This window comes from Buteo buteo, chromosome 7, assembly GCF_964188355.1.
Source record: "Buteo buteo chromosome 7, bButBut1.hap1.1, whole genome shotgun sequence".
Classification (NCBI taxonomy): domain Eukaryota; kingdom Metazoa; phylum Chordata; class Aves; order Accipitriformes; family Accipitridae; genus Buteo; species Buteo buteo.
The window spans coordinates 31,236,969-31,253,969 of NC_134177.1; the positions used below are offsets into that span (position 1 = coordinate 31,236,969).

The 17,001-nt window shown below is 50.5% G+C and overlaps 1 protein-coding gene and 1 long non-coding RNA gene across 3 annotated transcripts in view; one reads left to right on the top strand and one right to left on the bottom strand.

The window, feature by feature from the left end:
• KY (kyphoscoliosis peptidase) overlaps window positions 1–7,265 on the bottom strand; it is a 21,500-nt gene extending 14,235 nt beyond the window's left edge. Inside the window, exons 1-6 of one of the 2 annotated variants that reach the window (XM_075032201.1) lie at window positions 6,944–7,265; window positions 5,851–5,913; window positions 3,524–3,586; window positions 1,338–1,412; window positions 1,116–1,157; window positions 350–400 (exon numbers count right to left, since the gene is read on the bottom strand). In XM_075032201.1, the coding sequence (XP_074888302.1) occupies window positions 350–400; window positions 1,116–1,157; window positions 1,338–1,412; window positions 3,524–3,586; window positions 5,851–5,913; window positions 6,944–7,076 (427 nt within the window). In that variant the 5' untranslated portion in view covers window positions 7,077–7,265. The remainder of the gene's footprint in view (window positions 1–349; window positions 401–1,115; window positions 1,158–1,337; window positions 1,413–3,523; window positions 3,587–5,850; window positions 5,914–6,943) is intronic. The other variant, XM_075032202.1, reaches the window with a different exon arrangement.
• Window positions 3,595–16,902, top strand: LOC142032877 (uncharacterized). Its single transcript, XR_012651022.1, has 4 exons — window positions 3,595–3,681; window positions 13,726–13,825; window positions 16,483–16,555; window positions 16,750–16,902. It is a non-coding gene; the product is annotated as an uncharacterized LOC142032877 (long non-coding RNA).
• The last annotated feature ends 99 nt before the right edge of the window (window positions 16,903–17,001 follow it).

Here is a 17,001-nt window from a genome sequence, read left to right on the forward strand (position 1 = left end):
GGTTTTTGTCTTTGTCAGGTTAAAGCCGCAGATGCGGGATCTGCAGTTAGGAAGTGTGCATCATGCCTGTTTCCAGAGTAGCCTTCCTCAGGTGTGGAGCCTTGGGAAGGTCTCTGGCACATGTGATGTTCCCAAAGCCATCCCCATCTGCCACCCTGATGAACAGGGAGTTGGGAAGCCAAAGGCTACTTGTGGTAATGGAAATGAAATCCCTTGTCCATGCACTTCAGTCTAGGCTTGCAGCAGGGCAAGCCCTGTTTATAGGACTTGATGGGCTTCTATCTGGGGCTTCCGTGCGTAGTGCCCCACCATGCCACTGGCGTGGGGTGAGGGGACCGCTGATAGTTACCATGCAGGTCTTTTCCTTCTGGTGGCCGTGGGGCTTCAGTCCTCTGGAAACCTAGCAAAGTGGAGAAGGGAGTGTGAGGTGAGCAGTTGTTGGCAGGAGAAAAAAGAGACAGAAATAAGTGATTCTGGGGAACAAGACTGGGTGGAAAAAGTTGAAATTCAGGCTTTTTCTTTGCCTGTTCCCTTGCATTCGGACATGGATGTCAGCACCCTGTGGAGTGTGGGTGCCAAGGGCAGAGGGATGAAGCAAGCTGCCTGGACTGCAGTGCACTCTGCATCCCCTCCCCACCATCCTATGGCTCTGCAGAGGCTGCATTCCCCAGCAGTCAGGCATCTCTTGTTCCAGCCTGAGGGCTGGGGACATCAAACCCCTGCCCACCACCTGGCCCGCCCCCCCCCCCCCCCCGGCATGGAAGAAGGGAGAGCTGAGCTCCAGAGCTGTTAGACGATAACCCTGTAGAGAGCTCTGTGGCAGCTGGAGGATTTCGGGGGGGATGCTGCAGCCTGCAGACTGTCACCACCTGTCTTGTCCCAGGGCTGGAGGAGGAGGACCTTCCCCCCTGCCCCGGGAGCAGAAGGATCCTCAAGCCCCAGGTGCAGGCAGGGTCCGGCAGCATCTGCCTGGCAGGCAGAGCAGGCAGAGGGGTTGGCATCCTCTCAAGAGCCTCGAGCCCCCGTAGGGAGAAGGGAGCCTGTCTCCTCCTGGGAGCAACCTCCTGGGCGAGGGCTAGCTTGGAGTCATGCACCGTGGTAGAGCAGAGCCTCACCTTTGTTGTCCTGACCTCTCAGGCTGGGCAGCCTCCGGGGACCTGCAACAACCCCAGCATGCTTAGTGCAGTCACCACAACCCTTACCCTGGCTCGAGGGCTGCAGCGTCTCCTCGAGCTCCCGGGCTTCTTGCCCTCCCTATTTCCGCAAAGAAAAGGACGTGGCCCCTTCGCTGTCCCACCCTTGACCCGCTCAGCCAGGTTTTAAAGCCCGGGCCGTACCTTTTCCAAAGGAGAGTTTCTTGAAGAGTTGTGGGGTGGTATTCTTGGGATGAATCTCCACCGTCACTTGGGTTCCTGCAAGAAACAATGACAAACTCCCTAAGAAAGGGAAAACTAACCAGGACACAGAGAAGAAGGGCAGGATTGCCTGCCAAGGCATTGCTGAAGCCAATTCTTAACTTTGGCAAAAGAAGTGGCAGCTCTGGCAATTGTGAAGGTACCAAAGCGCTTGGGTTTCCAGGCAAAACAAAGCACCCTGAAGATAAACTGTATGGTCAGAAAGCCTGCGGTCACCTCCGGTGTGATTTGTAATTCTCAAAAAATAGAAGACAGTCCATTATAGCCTAACAGGTGATAAAGCAGCTCATAAATAAAGCAGAAGTCCTCAGCGAGGACTATGTGGCAGCTTAAAAAAAATGGTTTATCACTGTATTAAATAGCTCTTGATGGAGATACAGTAAGCAGAGAATCAATTTCTTTCATTGATTTTTCTTGGAATCAAACAGAAAAAGTCTCAGAGCTATGAGAATCGTTTGACTTGTGATATTAAAATTTTTGGCAAAGGCCGTTGCCTGTAAGAGGCAGCGTCCTGGCAGAGCCAGCTGCAGTCCAGGCATGCTGTGGGACTTGTGCTCTGCATGCCGTGATGCTCCAGAACAACCTCAGATGGAAATCTGGGGGTCTTGTGTTTAAAGTTTCATAGAGAGAAGTACAAGGAAAAAAGTTAGGGAGTATCTTATAAGAATTACCTGAACTTTTTGGAAAAGACTGCATTTTTTTGGCAAGTATTTCAGAAGATTTTGCAACCACCGAGGTTCCCTGGAGGAACTCAGCATGCTCATGGGCTCCCCGTTTCAGATCAGACAGAGGTTACTTTGGAGTCTGAAGGTCAAGATATTAATGCACCTTGGGGCTGCCATCCAGTTGCACGTGCTACCTCCTACAATTTTATCGAGAGTCTTGTGACATTTGGGGTTTTCCCTGAAAGGCAGCTCTTAGAACCAGCTAATTAGGTAAGAATCTGCACTTTCATCAGAGAATAAGTTTTTCCACAGCATTCAACTTTAGAAAAAGTTAAGCATCTCCTGTGATTGTGCAGAAAGGGTCGATGTACTTTAAGCCCCAAAAGCAGAAGGCAAGAAAAACTGTAAAAATGTAAAACCGTAACCCCCCCCTTTTAAATCGTAGAGCTTGACTCCAATTCTGGGATGATTGCAGATATCCAGGTGTCAAGATTAGAGCCGGCTGGTGTATTTTGTCAGTTAATTCAAAGGTAAAATGAAGTTGTTTCTCAAAGGAATGACTTTGTGCAAACAGTATTATTTCCTCAAGATTTTTATGTTTTCAGGAGTCCCTTTGTTTATTTCTCAATATTATTTTTAGCTTTGGGGTTTTGTGGGTTTTCTTGCCAACTTCCACTTTCTCAGTTTTTCCCCATAAATTAAAAACCTTCATTTTCAAGAAACAAATTTAATGGTGAGGAATGCCTTCTTCCAGTAAGTTTAACAGGCATTTAACAAATGAAAAAAATGTAATTCCACAGAAATTTTTCAAAGTGCTACAATCTTTTCTTTAAAAACTAATGGTATGAAATGGTTACTGATGTTTTTATGACTTTGTTTACTATTCCTAATCAAGATTTCCTTCATAAAGAAACACTTGCTCTTCTCCTCCTTCTCTGTGGCCAGACCAGTCCTTGGCCAGCGTGTGCTCTGGGGTGCAGCTGGCCCAGCACTGTCCGTGCTCTAGTGCAGGGATGGCTCCTTGCGAGCATCTACCCTATGAAAGGACTTCTGTAACCAGCTGTCTTAAGCTAAACTTCTGCCAATATTATTTCTTCCAGCCCTTGCACCCTTCCATCAGCACTGGAATAGCTGACATCGGCAGGAGTATGTTCTTACCATGCTTTCCAATTACGTCTATGCCATGTCCCGGTGGTCAGGGGATGGTGGAAACCCAGGTGCCCCAGGACCCACCTCCATGCATCCACACTGAAAGACCCAAGGATTCTCCAGGCTCCCCTGGGATTTTTAATTCTTCATGCTCAAGATCACAAAATTGTCGAGGTGGGGCTTTTTGCTCTTTTGGGGTGTTCTGAGGTTATTTTATTACAGAAAAAACTTGAGCGGGAACTCACTGAAGCTCTGCTCTGAAAAAAAAACGGTATCCCTTGGGTCGCCACTTACCTTCATTAGAGTATGAAGTAACGGCTTGTGCCTGCTTGCAGGACTCCCTGGAGACTCGCCGGCCTGGTTGCACAAAGAAAAAACATCTCAGTGCCTTGAGAAAGCAAAGGTGCCTGGCACGGAGGTGGATTAAATCTGTGCCTTTGCTCAGCAGCGAAGTAAGTAACGACACAAGAAGCCTGAGCCAGTTCTCCAGCTTTGAAGCCCAATTGCTCGTGGTCCAGGGGTGCCTGGCCCCGCTCCAGAGGGCTGCTCCAGCCTAGGGAAGGGCTGGAGTGGGTACTGCTGCTCAGGGTGGGAGGTTAGGGTGCTTGGACCAGCGAGTGCGTGTTTGGATAGGTGGATGGGAGGGAAGGGCAGCACGGCGGGGCTTGGAGGCCGTGCGGTCCCTGAGTGGGAGCATTGGTGTGATTGTCAGCACCTCATCCTCATCTTCATCTCTCTCCTCTGTGCTCTGGAAGCCCCTGACTGTCTCAGTGATGCTGGCTGGCCCTGGGGTCCCTGGGGCAGAGGGAGGTGAGTGGAGAACCTGGTGTGCCTGGGGAATTGCAGGCAGCATAAATCCGCTCCCCTCGGGCTGTGCTGACAGTTAGCAGGGCGGTCAGCAAATGCCAGGCGACACTGAGCCCTAGCTCCCGCGTGGCTTTGGATGCTCAAGCCTTGCTGGAGGCAGGGTGGACGTTGGCCAGGGCGATCCCTCGCTCTTTTTCAAAGCGTCATGGAATCACCGTCCTGCCAGCCACCAGAGACCAGCGCAAGGAACCTGTTTTTTCACGGCTCGTCCTGAAGGCCAGCTACCAATTGTACCTCGTGGCTGTGACAAGGATCAGGCCCATGAATGATGGGATTTTGTGGCGTGGCATGGGGCTGCAGCCTGTTTGCCTCAGTGGGGTTGGGGTGAGGCTTATGTAATACAGTTTGTAAATATTGTGGCAGCACCAGCTGCTCTGTGGTGTCAGAGGCTTCATCAAGATGCTAACATGGCTGATTAAAGGGGAATTTATTAACCCCTGTGCTGCCAGAGGAGTGAAAGCTCTGCCTGCTCCCTTGGCACCTGAATTCCTTAGTAATCCCCACAGGGATTTAAACTGCCCAAGGTAAAGCTGCAACAGAAGGTTTCCCATATTGCATACTAAATACTCCTGCCATTAGTTAGGCATGGTAAATGATTGACACTGTCCTCTCACTTGTAATGGAGGCTCTGACTTGTGCTCTGCAGCTCTGGTTGCAGACCCTCTTGAGCATGAGGGAGGAGTGAGAGAGAGAGTGTTAAGTATTTATCTGCTTCCCAGAGTGGAGTCTTTTGTTATTATCTGGTGTCTGAGACCACCAGATTTGTAAAAAAAAAAAAACCCCGAAGTTGTATCTTGCCATGAAATATTGCTCGCTCACAGTCTGTGAGAGCCATCCAGCCACCACTGATTTCAAAGGGGCTTGGATCAGGGCTCCTATTGAGCACTGTCCTGGGCACAGCTGTGGCTTTTGTGTGCTGCTATTGCTTGGCCTGTGGACCTGTTTGGTACCATGGGAATTACCTGTTGTCTTGCTTTACCTTTGCCCCCCACCTTTCTCTGCTAGACATCACATTAGGCTTAGACTACCAGGAAAGCAAGTCGGATGTTCTGATTCCCTTCCCCTGGAGCTGCTCTGTCCTGTTGCATTGCAGTCCAGCAGCCTGGCTGCGTGCGGCCAGGGGTGACCTCTTCAGATGTTCCTTCTGAACTGTTTCAGGGCATAGGGGTGAGGAATTGGCAGGGGGACATTCAAGACTAGCAGCCACATCGTTCCTGGATAGCAATCACACCTGCCTTGCACTCAGCAATCTCTGAGCGGGGGAGATGAAGAAAGGACTGGTCGATAGATGGACTGAAACCCCAAAGGTTTCTTGCACACCCCAGACCCTGCTTAAGCTGTGTGAGTGCTGGGGAAGTCTCTGGAAGGTCTATCTGCAACCTGAGCAATTTGGGGCACTGAATTTCCCCTGCCATCAGCTGGCTGTGAAACGTAAGAGCTCTGTGCACCTGAAATATGACCGAGCTTCATGGCAGCTTGCAGGAGAATCCCCTGCAGATGGTTGTGCATGGGCTGTATAGTGCCATCAACGTGCATCCTGGCCACGGGGCAGAGGAGAGCATGGAGGGGATGCTTCCCATGGCACATGGCCTGAGGCCCTCCACATGTCTCCACCGAAGCCCCCCAAAGTGCTGGAAAGGGATGGGTTGTTTCGAGCATGTTTATGCTTGAGAGGCACAGCTGGGTGCTGAAAGCTTGCAAATGGGTTTTGTGTACTGTGGTTAGTTTATCCATAGAGCGAGAAGATGACATACCGTTAAGGTCTCTCCCCTGAGGTGGCTGTGATTGGCTATTTCCATTTCCATCATCCTGCAAACCTATAAAATATAAACGTGAGATTGGCAGGCTGTCCTCCTGTAGTGAGGTTCTGGCACTGCCCGGAGGCCAAGCACCCCAAAACCTTTCATGTAACCCATCATTCCAGCTGAAACGAGTTGTCATCGGGATCCACCTTTCCTGTCTCATCTGCAGCATTTGTTGCAGCCACTGTTGCTAAAGTATGAAATGCCAGGAAGAAAGTATAATAGTCCAGGTTTAAGTTGCTTCAATAGGGTTTGCTTGTATTTGGGTAGGTGCTGGATGCTGTGTTAGATGAAGCACGAATACAACTTCTGTGTCAGCTTTGCCTATCCTTGTTGGCCTGGAACTGATTGTCTGAAAATCTAGCTTTTCCCCAAGGCTTTAGAGCAGGAATACTCCCTTTTCTCCTTTTACTTCTGCAGGGAGGGTCCCCTTACAGTTGCAGAGCACAGCCTTAGCTTTTTGGAAGATCCCTTGAAGGATAGGAGCTGGGCCAGGGAGACTGTCCCAAACTGTAGCTATAAATGGCTCAGGGTAGTCATCCTTGGAGACAAAGCCTAGACACGCTTCAAACAAAACAGTTTTGCCTCGTACTCTGTTGTAGTAGGCGCTGGTCTGGGGTGAAACTGCTGAGCTCTCGCCCTGCTCCCCTTGCACAGCCAAGAGAGCCTGTGGAGGCATCTCAGGGCCACCACAGGGCAGAGCAAACATGGTCCTCAGATTAGTACCCGTGTGTATGTCACCTCCTCCTGCACCCTGGGTTGCATGCACCAGAGCCAGACACCGAGCAACATGCAGCATGCAACGTTGCACAAGCAAGGGCTGTCCTGCACCAGGAGGACCAGCAAAGGCATGCTGGGTTTCTACAAAAAAAGTTCGAAGTTTGGGGTTTCGCAGCATGTCTGCAAAGGAAAAGAGGAGAAGGGGAGGGGGGGAGAAGCCCAAACTCTGCTCCAAAGCTGCTGCTTCACTTCACCATCTCCCGGGCAGCCGGCGCAGCACCTGCAGCCCTCCCCTCCCTCGCACCGACTGCAGGCGGGACGTTACCTGCGCTTCGGCTGCCTTCCGTCTGCCTCCCTCTCTGCCCTTTCTGCTTGCTCGCTGTCTCCTCAGGGTGGACAATAAGCAGCAAATTGATCGTGACTGCACTGGGATCTGTCTTAAAGTCCATGGTACCCATCAGAGCATGGCCAGGGCGTCAGTCCTCCTCTGAAGCTGCTGCTGCTGCCCCGAGCTGCTGTGTTTGTTTTCCACCCTCGGAAAGGCAAGCGCGCCCCCCCCCAGGCTGCAGCACCAGCGGGCTGGCCCTGCCAACTGCACCATGGGTGCTCTGCCAAAGCCGACCCTAATGAAGAGGTTACAAGTCACCTTTGAAAGGAAATCACAGCAGGGATCCGTTTCCTAAAGCAGAGGAAGGAGCAGCGTTTCAGCTGGGGGGGGGGTCTGGTTTCAGAGCGTGCCCCCGGCTCACCCTCCCCTCTCTCTGCCCTTTTCGGCTTTAAGCACTTATCTACATTCAAATCCCCCAGCAGCACTGTTCACTGGGGGGAGGGGGGGGGGGGGGTTCGCTTCCTGGCGCTGGCAGAAATCCTTAAAAGGCTTTCTCTTTTGATCCCCTCCCTCAGCAGAAACTTAAAGGATGCTTGGAGTATAAATAATAACTGCTGCAGGAGGAGGGGAGAGGAGGGCAGCAACTGCGGCGGGGAGAAAGGGGCTAGAAAAGGGGCACAAGCAGCCATTTGCGGCAGGGAGGATCAATCTTTGCAGGGCTGCTTGGCGTGCGAAGTGACAGTAGCGAACGGAATTGCAGGGTGCAAGCCAGACTGTCCCAAAGGAGCCAAAAAGAAAAAAAATCAACCTCCCTCTGCCCCCACCAGCCTGCGAGCCCAGCTCTTTGGGGTAGCTGGAGACTGCTAATCAAAAAGGAAAGTTGTGCAAATCCCCAGCTTTCTAGAAACTGTCCCAGCCTACAAAATCGGGGACAAGAAGGGTTACAGTGCAGGTTAGCAACTTGGCTCAGCTGGTCTCTGCAGCTCGGAGAAGGGGCTGGCAGGGAGACGTTTTCTAATTTTACCGCTGGCCCCCGTCCCGCTCACGCTGCCAGCCCCGGCTGGCTTGGCCGGTGGTCCCGGGGGAGCGATAGCACCTGTGGGCTGAAAGGCTCTCCAGCAGTGTTAGGAAGGGCTGTGGGGGTGCAGGAGGCACCAGCTGGTGAGGGCAGTGGGGGGGCCTTGGGAGCTTGGCACCGGCAAGGTGCCTTTTTGCGGGTGTGGCGAGTGCTTTTTGGGCAGGAGTGTGAGAGCACTGGGTTCCTCTGGCTGCGAGCTGGGGAAGTTGGTTTGCTGGGTCTGCAAGCAGGAGCTGGTACTATTGCCTGGTGTTAAGTTACTCATGTTCGGAGACACGGGTTTTCCCCGTGGATCTCTATATAAATCCTGTTCCCTCTCAATCTCCTGCCCCTTTTCTGTTCCTGAGCCCCTTCCAAAGCATGGACAGCCGATATGCCCCAATGCTTGCCTGCAAATCCAGCCCTAAGCAACTCCTCAGCATATCCAGAAATAGCGTATGTGGCTGCGGGGAACCTTCCTCCATCCTGCCTTGCTAGTGCACCTTGGCATGGTCCTGCACCTGCCGTGACCCTCTGGACAGTGCCTGTAGCATCCCTGCCAAGAGGGGAGCATCAGGGATGGGATGTTGCATGTAACCCCCAGTAACGCAGTGAGAATCCCATGCTGGGGATGGATAATATTGTTGTTGGGGTCCGGGTGGTGGTTTTGCCCTTTAGTTCACACATTGGAGCAGTTTTAGGTTCAGGGGTCTCTGGTTCAGCTCTGGCTGTAAGGAGCTAGCTGGAGGTAGTTAAACCTGAGGAGGAGGAGGGAGGGAGGGACAGATGCACGCTCAGACATGCTGGGCTCCGCCAGGCAGACTTTCCAAGCCATCTGGGGCTTGCCTGTCTCCAGTTCAGGTCCCCGAGATTTATGGCTGGAGTGACTTTCTAATCACAGTTTTGCCATCTGCCTGTTGGCCTTTAGCAAACCCCTCTCACCTGTCACTGAGCCCTGCCGCTCCTGCCTGCACCACCCGGCGAGGAGCACCCTTTCCTCCCCATTGCCCCTGCCGCTCGTCTGAGGTGCAGCCCTTGTTCCTGCGGGTCTCTTCTCCCTCATCCTCCCGGGTGGGACAGTTTGATCTCCTGAACTACTCATCGGCATGGCTGAATCCGAATTCTGGTGTCCTGCACCAAACTCTGCTCCAGCCAATGTATCTTCCCACCAACCCACTTCGCTCTGCTGCTGCCTCCTGTCAACAGTGATTTCCCTGCATGTCCTGGTCTCACTCCTCCAGCAAAGCAGCTTGCTCCTCTTCCAGGTCTGCTCTTAACCTTGTTCCTCTCCAGCTCCAGAAAGGTGATGGCTCGGTGACAAGGAGAAGGAAAAAACCAAAATCTGGCTGGAGACATTCGTAAAAGAAGGTTTCAGCGGTGCAACCCAAGTCACACTGAGCACATGAGCTGAACTCAGTGCAGACACCCAAATGAATGTTGTGGTGGCACCAGCTGATGTTAAGCTGATGCATTTCTTCCTTGGCAGCTCTGAGCTGGAGCCTCCGCAGCTGAGCACGTGGCCGTCGCTGCTTCGGTTGCTGCTGGCGCTTTCCTTCCTGGCGGACTGTAAAAATTAGTAGGGTCTTATTTCTCTTCATGGTGAGCTGGCTGCTTCTGGCCCAGCTGCCCGCAGGCAGCAGTACTGTAGGCTGAGCACCACTCCGCTGTCTTTCCTCCGATGGCCTCAGCTGCCTTCAGCCAAAATGTGTTTCACAATGAAAGCATCTGCAGGAAGGTTCTGCTTTCCTAGAAATAACGATCATCGGGGAGAAGTGTTTTCTTTTCTTCTATCTTTTTTTGCAAAAAAGGATACCTTGAGAGGGGAAAGGGAAGGTTTCTGATTGGTTTTTTACCACAGTGCCATGAGCACAAAGGCAAAGGCTTTGCTTTAGGTGGGTGCTGCTACCTCCCGCTGCAGCAGCAAGCCCTCCTTGTTTGAGAGGTTTATATGGCCATGCGATTTCTCATGCATAGGAAGCCTGTCACTGGCCTGAGATAAGGTCATGACCAGCAACATCTGTCTGTGTGCCAGGATATTTTTGAAGCTAAAAAAATTTACATTTTGAGGAGGGAAAGGAGAAAGCCTTTTATTGCTGTGTTGATTTTAAAATAAAGGCAGCTCTTTGAATTTGCTGCGGGATTTAAAATGTTCACCTAGGTCCCAGGGAGATGAATTAATGGCCAGAGAACAAGAGAAGCTATCAGAGTGGCATGATTACATGTATTTACCACATGGATGTCATTTCTCCAGGGGTGATCTGGGGGACAGAGAGACTGTACAAATGTAGAGCAAGAATTAGGTTATTTGAATCCCATTGGGTAGAAAGGAAAATTGCAGGCTATGTTCCCCAAGAAAGCGTTTTAACTCTTTTGCAGGTGTTTTGCCTTTGCTATGTTCCATAAAGGCTCCAGCAGAAGGTGTGGTGGGAAGATGCCCTGCCTCCACTGCGCCGAAGGGTGGCTGCTGGAGAGCTCGGCCCTGCTAGGGCCGTGGTTGAGGGTGCCCAAATGCTTTTCCAGGACTGTTGCAGATGCCTGCACCTGGAAAAAGTGCGAGGGCTGCCCTTCTCCGTGGTGCAGAGGTGCAGGGCACGTTCTCCTGATCTGCTCTACCTGTCCACCCTGGGGAAGATGGCTTACACCCTGGTGGTACAAGGTCTTCTCCACTCTCTGGAGAGGAAGCCTGGGCATGTAACTCCAGCGGAGGCAACGCCAATGTCATCTAAAGATGAATCCCAGCCTCTTTAGTTTAGTTTGGAACTAACATGCCCTTGATGACACCTTTGGTAATTGGCTAATATTCATCGTTTTAAAACTTTGGCCTTTCACTTGATGCTTACTGGTTCTTGTGTTATGACAAATAATATCCCCGTTTCTTCCACCTGTGCCATTCATGAAGGCATTAGCGGTAGTCACCTCCAAGCTGTAGAACCTTTGTGCAGGAGTTGTTCCCTGTTGCTGCTCCTCCTCCTCTGTGCCATTGTAAGCTCTACTGTAGACCTTTTGAGATGTGAGACCAGGGCCAGACATGCAGCTCCGTGTGCAGGCATACCGATGATTTCTGTCTTGTTCTCCGTGCCCTTCCTGTTAAAGTTCTGTCCCAGCATTAGCTTTGCTTTGTTTGCCTGCTACCAAGTGGGTATTTTCACAGAACTATCCACAAAGGCTCCCAATACCCATCTCCCAACTCAGAATAGCTCATTTAGAGCCCATTATTGTGTGCGTGTGCATATATATTTGGAGTTAGTTTTGATTTATTTTTTTCCCCGGCATTACTTTGCATTTGTAGACATTGAATCTCAGCTGCCATTTTCTCTCTCAATTGCACGTTCACTTTGGAGTGCCAGGACACATTCGTGTTGTATAATGTATTACAATTGCACTCTGATGAGTTTTAATCTACTCTTTTGGCCTGCCTGTCCTTTCTTCCTCCCTCCAACAGAGCTGCAAGACGCTGCGCTTATTCTCCTCCCAGCGGCTTCCAAACCACAGATTGCTCAGATGCTCTGTTCATTTTGCAGCTTCTGCTGTGTCAGCAGCTGTGCTTTATGATTTAAGACGGCAGCAGAACTTTCCACTGAACTATAAACCTGTGTATTCAGTTTCCTGGTATCCACACAACCGGGAAGCTAATAGATGGCTGGGATAGTCCTGTGAGGAGAGGTCAGGACGTATTTAGATTGCAGGGAGACAATGAGGGTTGGTGCACAACTGAATTGAATGCTGCGGCCCCCAGGAAGAGACATGGCAGGGGGATGCTTTGAAGCTGGAGTCTACCTGCCTTGGGGAAATAGTTCTCCCCAGGCGGGAGAGCCTCTGGCAGGAGGTAATGCATCTTCGATGGGATTGCTGGTCCATAAACGCCAAACCTGGTTGGCCCCTGGCTAGTGATATGGCACAGCACTTGTTCCACTGGGGACCGTGCACCTCACAGCACAGAGATGCTGGAAGCAGCGGTATGATGAGTATGGAGCTGGGTGAGGAGTGGAGCTGTGGCTTAGGGAATGCGAGTGTCACATCTCTGTGCTCAAATAGAGGACCGCAAATATTTCTGCAGGTTTCTGCTACTTTCCCTTTTTTTCAGTGAAAAACAACATTGCCGTGATGATCGCTGCTCTTTGTTCCTTGAAGAGCAAGCTTTCGGCAGCTGAAGATTCAGCAGATGTTTTGCTAAGGTTTCTTAAAAATGAAAAACACCAACGTTAACGCCCTGTGGCAGAGACCTGCAGGAGTGGCCTTGTGTCCTTGGCTACTTTGGGTTGCTTTGGCAGGGTGCTCTTCTTTCCCTCGCACGGTGGCAGCTGGATGCCGCTCTGCCTGCAGCACCAGCAGCTGAAGGCAGGGCTGCCTCTGTCCCCAGCTCGCAGGGCTGCTGGAGGGAGGGAGGGGGGCTCTTGGCAGGACATTCGCCACCAAAGGTTGCCAGGGCTGGAGAGCTATGCTGCCTTGTCTGTCTGAGCACGGATCTGTTGACCTTCAGTGTGCTGCTTGGCTTATGTTTTGTTGCTGGCCTTTCTAGACGAGGCGAGCAGTTCTGGCTGGGCTGCGCACAGTCATTAAGGCATTAATCCTTTTATAATCTTCAAATAACTCATCCTTTGAAGGTAGTGACGGCAAGTGCGACGGAGCCCCTCCCCCTGGGAGGCCAGCGAGCTCTCCTGGCTTCAGCTGGTCGCTGGAAGAGGTTTCGTCCTCTCCCAGCCACTGTGAGACCAGTGCTCAAAATGGCTCGTTCAGCTTTTCTAGGGACAGTCTGTGTTAGCCTTTGGATACCCTGCAGAGGGTTTAGGGATCATTTGTTAAGGTGTCCCAGTAACCTGAATTATGCATTAGCTATGCCCTTGGATGACGTGCTTTATTGTTAACCACTTACCATAAAATTGCCCTCAGACAAGCTCGGTTAATGTACGATGCAAAATGCATCTGTGATGGGTAGTACGGTTACAAATGTTTTAAGAGACGTAGGTGAAGAAATGGGGGTGGGTGGGTGGAAAACATGCTGTATCTACTTACACCAGTATTAAATATGAAGGGGGTCTCTCCCCACTGAGCAGACTGGCTTTCTTGACATATGCCTCCTCCAAAATTCTGGGTATTGGACTGTGCAAGTCTGATGAAGATTGTATAGCTGTTCTTTCTAAGAGTCCTTCAGAACACCCAGGCAGGTTTATTTTTTCCCTGGAAGGCTATTTCTGGTTTATTTAGGAGGGAGCCTTGCCCCTTCTAATTAAATACGCAGCATGTCACTTCCTGGGAGATGCAGAAGGTACTTTGCTAGACCAAGTGTTGTCTTTTGCATTTTATCAACATCTCTCTGCTGCAGTGATGAGCAAAGCCCTTCTTCTTGTTGACCCAGCAGGCAAATGAGTTATCTCCTCTGCCCAGTCAACCTGGTGTTTTCTAATGCACCTACAAATGTAAATGGAAAGCAAGTTTGGAAAAAATACATGCAGTTCAGTATGGGTAGCGGTGTTTGAGGGAAAGCAGACATGGTAGTAATCGACCTTTCTGGAGCGACAATGACTCTGGGGGGACTAAACCCCTAAACATTCCTCCCTGAGACACCATAAAAATGGGGTGATTGTTCCTTGGGAACTTTGTCTGCACGTGGGCATGCTCCCTCGTTACGTTTACCTGGAGCTAGAGCTAAAGGACCTGAATGGTCATTTGGAGGCAATGTCATGAAACAGTTCTCACTGGGGTTATTTCTTCTTAACCCAAGGTACCAGGATGCTGTGGAAGGAGCTGGATGCTCTACATGGTGGTCATGGACACGTGACCTATTGGATGAGCTGACGACACAATGGTGGCAACAGAAGCAAGTATGCCAATGACTTGGAGAAGCTATTGAGGAAACTATCTCTTGTCTTTGAGATGGTCTATGCATATTTGCTGCTGGTGGGACATACCAGTGTCAGTAGCAAGGGATGAACAGTTTGAATTTGCTGTGAGACCTCTGTTTGGAGGAGTAACCCTGGTGTTTCAGTGGGTACCTCTCTGAACTACATCTACCAAAATGTGATCTCAGGTGCCCTTGAATGACGAATCTGGTGCTTGTCAGGACAGAATGAGGTGTGATGATGCCAACAGGAGATGGACAAACTTAATTCAGGGTGAGTCAGGCCTGGTTTTGCTACATAGGGGTCCTTGAATGAGGAGTGCTACTGATTCCGTGTGTTCCCAGGACAAGGAGTGACATGAAGGAGGTCTGCTATGTCTCTCACAACACGTGAAGCTGGCTGGCAGGAAGAATGTGTCCATAGGGAGGCAGGACTATTTCTTCCACACATAAACTAATTTTTTTTTAGCCAAGGACCAGAAGGTAAGTGCTGCCTGGAGCTGCCTCTTCTGTGCATTACACTGTAGGCAGCGATGCTATTCATGGCCTAGAAGGCAAACGCATAGGTTTGTTCTATCAAGCTGGCACTGATGGCATTCTCCTTTACCGCATCTCCTGCCTTCCTTGAGGGCCACGTCTTCTCTCAGGCTGACTGTGTTACTGCCATTCCCACACAAAATGCCAACACCACAGCCTGTAGCAGTGTCCTCTTCCCTGGCCACCCCACTGTGGGGTGCTTGCCGGAGACATGAGCCATTTGCTGTAGTATGCAACGCCTGCCAAGTACAGGCTGCCTGTGCTCGCTGCCGCTCACCCTGGCCGTGGGAGAAGTCCAAAACACTGAATCATTTTTTGCACCAGCCAAACCTTCACGCTTTGCCAGGTATTTTGCTACCATCTTGGAAGAGCTGGTTGGCTGGTTCCTGAGGTTGAGGCCCCAAGGCATGCTGCTGTGCTGCTTCCCCAGCAGCCTGGTAGTGCATCGAGAGGAACCAGACACCTTCTTGGTTCCTGTTGCCCTTCCAAAAGGCAGTAGAAGATGAACCTAACAGCCTGCCGCTCCGACACAGACACTGTGCCTGGCTGGAATGAGCTTCCTGGGGTTGCCATGGAGATGCCTGATGGGCACCTCTAACTTTTCAGAGACCTGGCAGGATGCCAGGGCATCCTAAGCAACATTAGCAGCATTGAAATAGATCCCTTCTGCTCCATGAGACCAAAAAGTAGTCAGGAAAGACTTCTCCACTTAGGAGGGAATGAGCTCACCTGTGGAGCTGGGCTGTCTGTCTTGTCCAGTCACTGCTCCCACCTCCACGTGAACTGTTAGAAATAGGAGAAAATGTATTAGACTCTTTCCTTGAGCAGCTGCGCAAAAACCACATTATGTTTTTCGTTCTGCTTGCATAGTTTCAGGAAGCTGAGCAACGAATGGCACGACGCTGCGGGTCTGGCGAGATGCACGGTGCTTTGTTTGGAGAAGGAGAAAGTTGTTTTGATGAAGAAATAGAAAAAAAGGGGAGAAAAGCACAGTCAGTGGCACAGCACTTCGGCCTGAGTATTGGAGCCAGACCCAAAGGGTTAAAGCAACCCAGAAAGCCTAAGAGAGTCCCTCAGGATAGCTCCTGAGCAGGCTCAAGTAATGAATTTTCACTTCTGTACTTTCATTATCATTGTTCTTAGCTGGAGATTTACCATTTGTCCCCCTTAGCTCTGCAGCACATTATTCGTGTCATTGAGACAGTTGCAAGGACAGTGCCTTTCACTCAGCTTTCCTATTGGAAATATGATGGGTTCAATTCCTGTGGGCTCCTGCTAAGCCTGAGCTTTGGGGGAGGAGAAGTGTGCATGGACCGTTACCCCAGGAATGATGCTTTGCTTGCCTTCTCTCTTCCGCCATCTCCTTCTGATTGCCCGGAGAAGTCCCAGGTTTACCACAGTGCTCAAACAGCCACTGTGCTCAGCAAAGCCCGTAATTTGGTTCTTTGGAAGATGAGCTGGTGACTACCAGCCACCCTCCCTTCCCTGTTAATCCAGCCAGGCACACATATCACGATCAAAGGCAAGAGTAGACGTGCTTAGGTTCGGTGTAGCCAAACTGGGTGGGAAGGAGTATCAGTCACTTCATTGCTAGCAAGAGTAGTCATCCTTCCCCTCCCGCCCCCCCGAAATATTTTGTTATGTCATGTAAAATATCAGCATACTTCTAGTGAGGTGAAAGAAGACCAAACTCAGAAGTGAGCTATAATGTTGTACTGGAACACAAGTAGCAAAGTTTTGTGGTACCATAGCATCGTTTCCAAATCAAATACTTTTTAAAATTATTTGTTCTATTTATTAGTTCTCTGGAAATTAGGGAACAGGGCAGTGACACTGGTAATTTGTGTGTCATATCCTAATACAACATCACTTGGAGTTTATTCCTCCTGTTTGGTAAGATCAAAGAAAGCTATTTTATTTTTTCCCCAAGACCCCCAGAAAGTGGAAAAGCAGAAGAAGTAAGGCAGTGTCCTCCATGAATCCCAGCGTGCTATACTTCAGCTTGTGTTTTTAAACACCAGCACCACCTAATCTATGGCTAGTACTGGTCTCACAACTGACTTACTGAGGTCATCAGCTTTGCCTTCATCTTCACTTCCACAGCTCCAGCAGAGCCTGCAAGGACAATACAACCATCAGTCTGCTGTTCTCGAGCGACCAAGCTGCCCTCCTGGAAGTGAGTATTTCTCCATCAAGTCTGTGTTTTGCTACTTTTACATGGTTTATCCCAAGGGGGAGCCACTGGTGACATGCACGTGGCAGCATCTTCTGCCCTCTCCCTGCCCCACAGCTCAGGGCTGCATTAGGAGCCGGTGCCTTTGGGCTAAGGGCACATCTAGCTCTCCTAATTTGTGTCCCTGTCTGCTTTAGGGTTATTTAAGCAAAAGAAGACCCAACCCCTGTGACCACCCCTGCAGAGCTGAGGAAATGAGGACCGGTCCCCATTCAATGAGGGAAAACACTTTACTGAAGAGACAAAGCATCTTCATGGCTCTAAAAGTATTCCTTAAATAAGCATCTGTAAAAAAGGTAAGATAAGGTCTCCTGGGTGTTGCGCGTGAGAGCTCTGTGTGGTGCACTTGTTGTTTGGAGCTCTTCTGCTCATGAATGGTTTGCACCAGT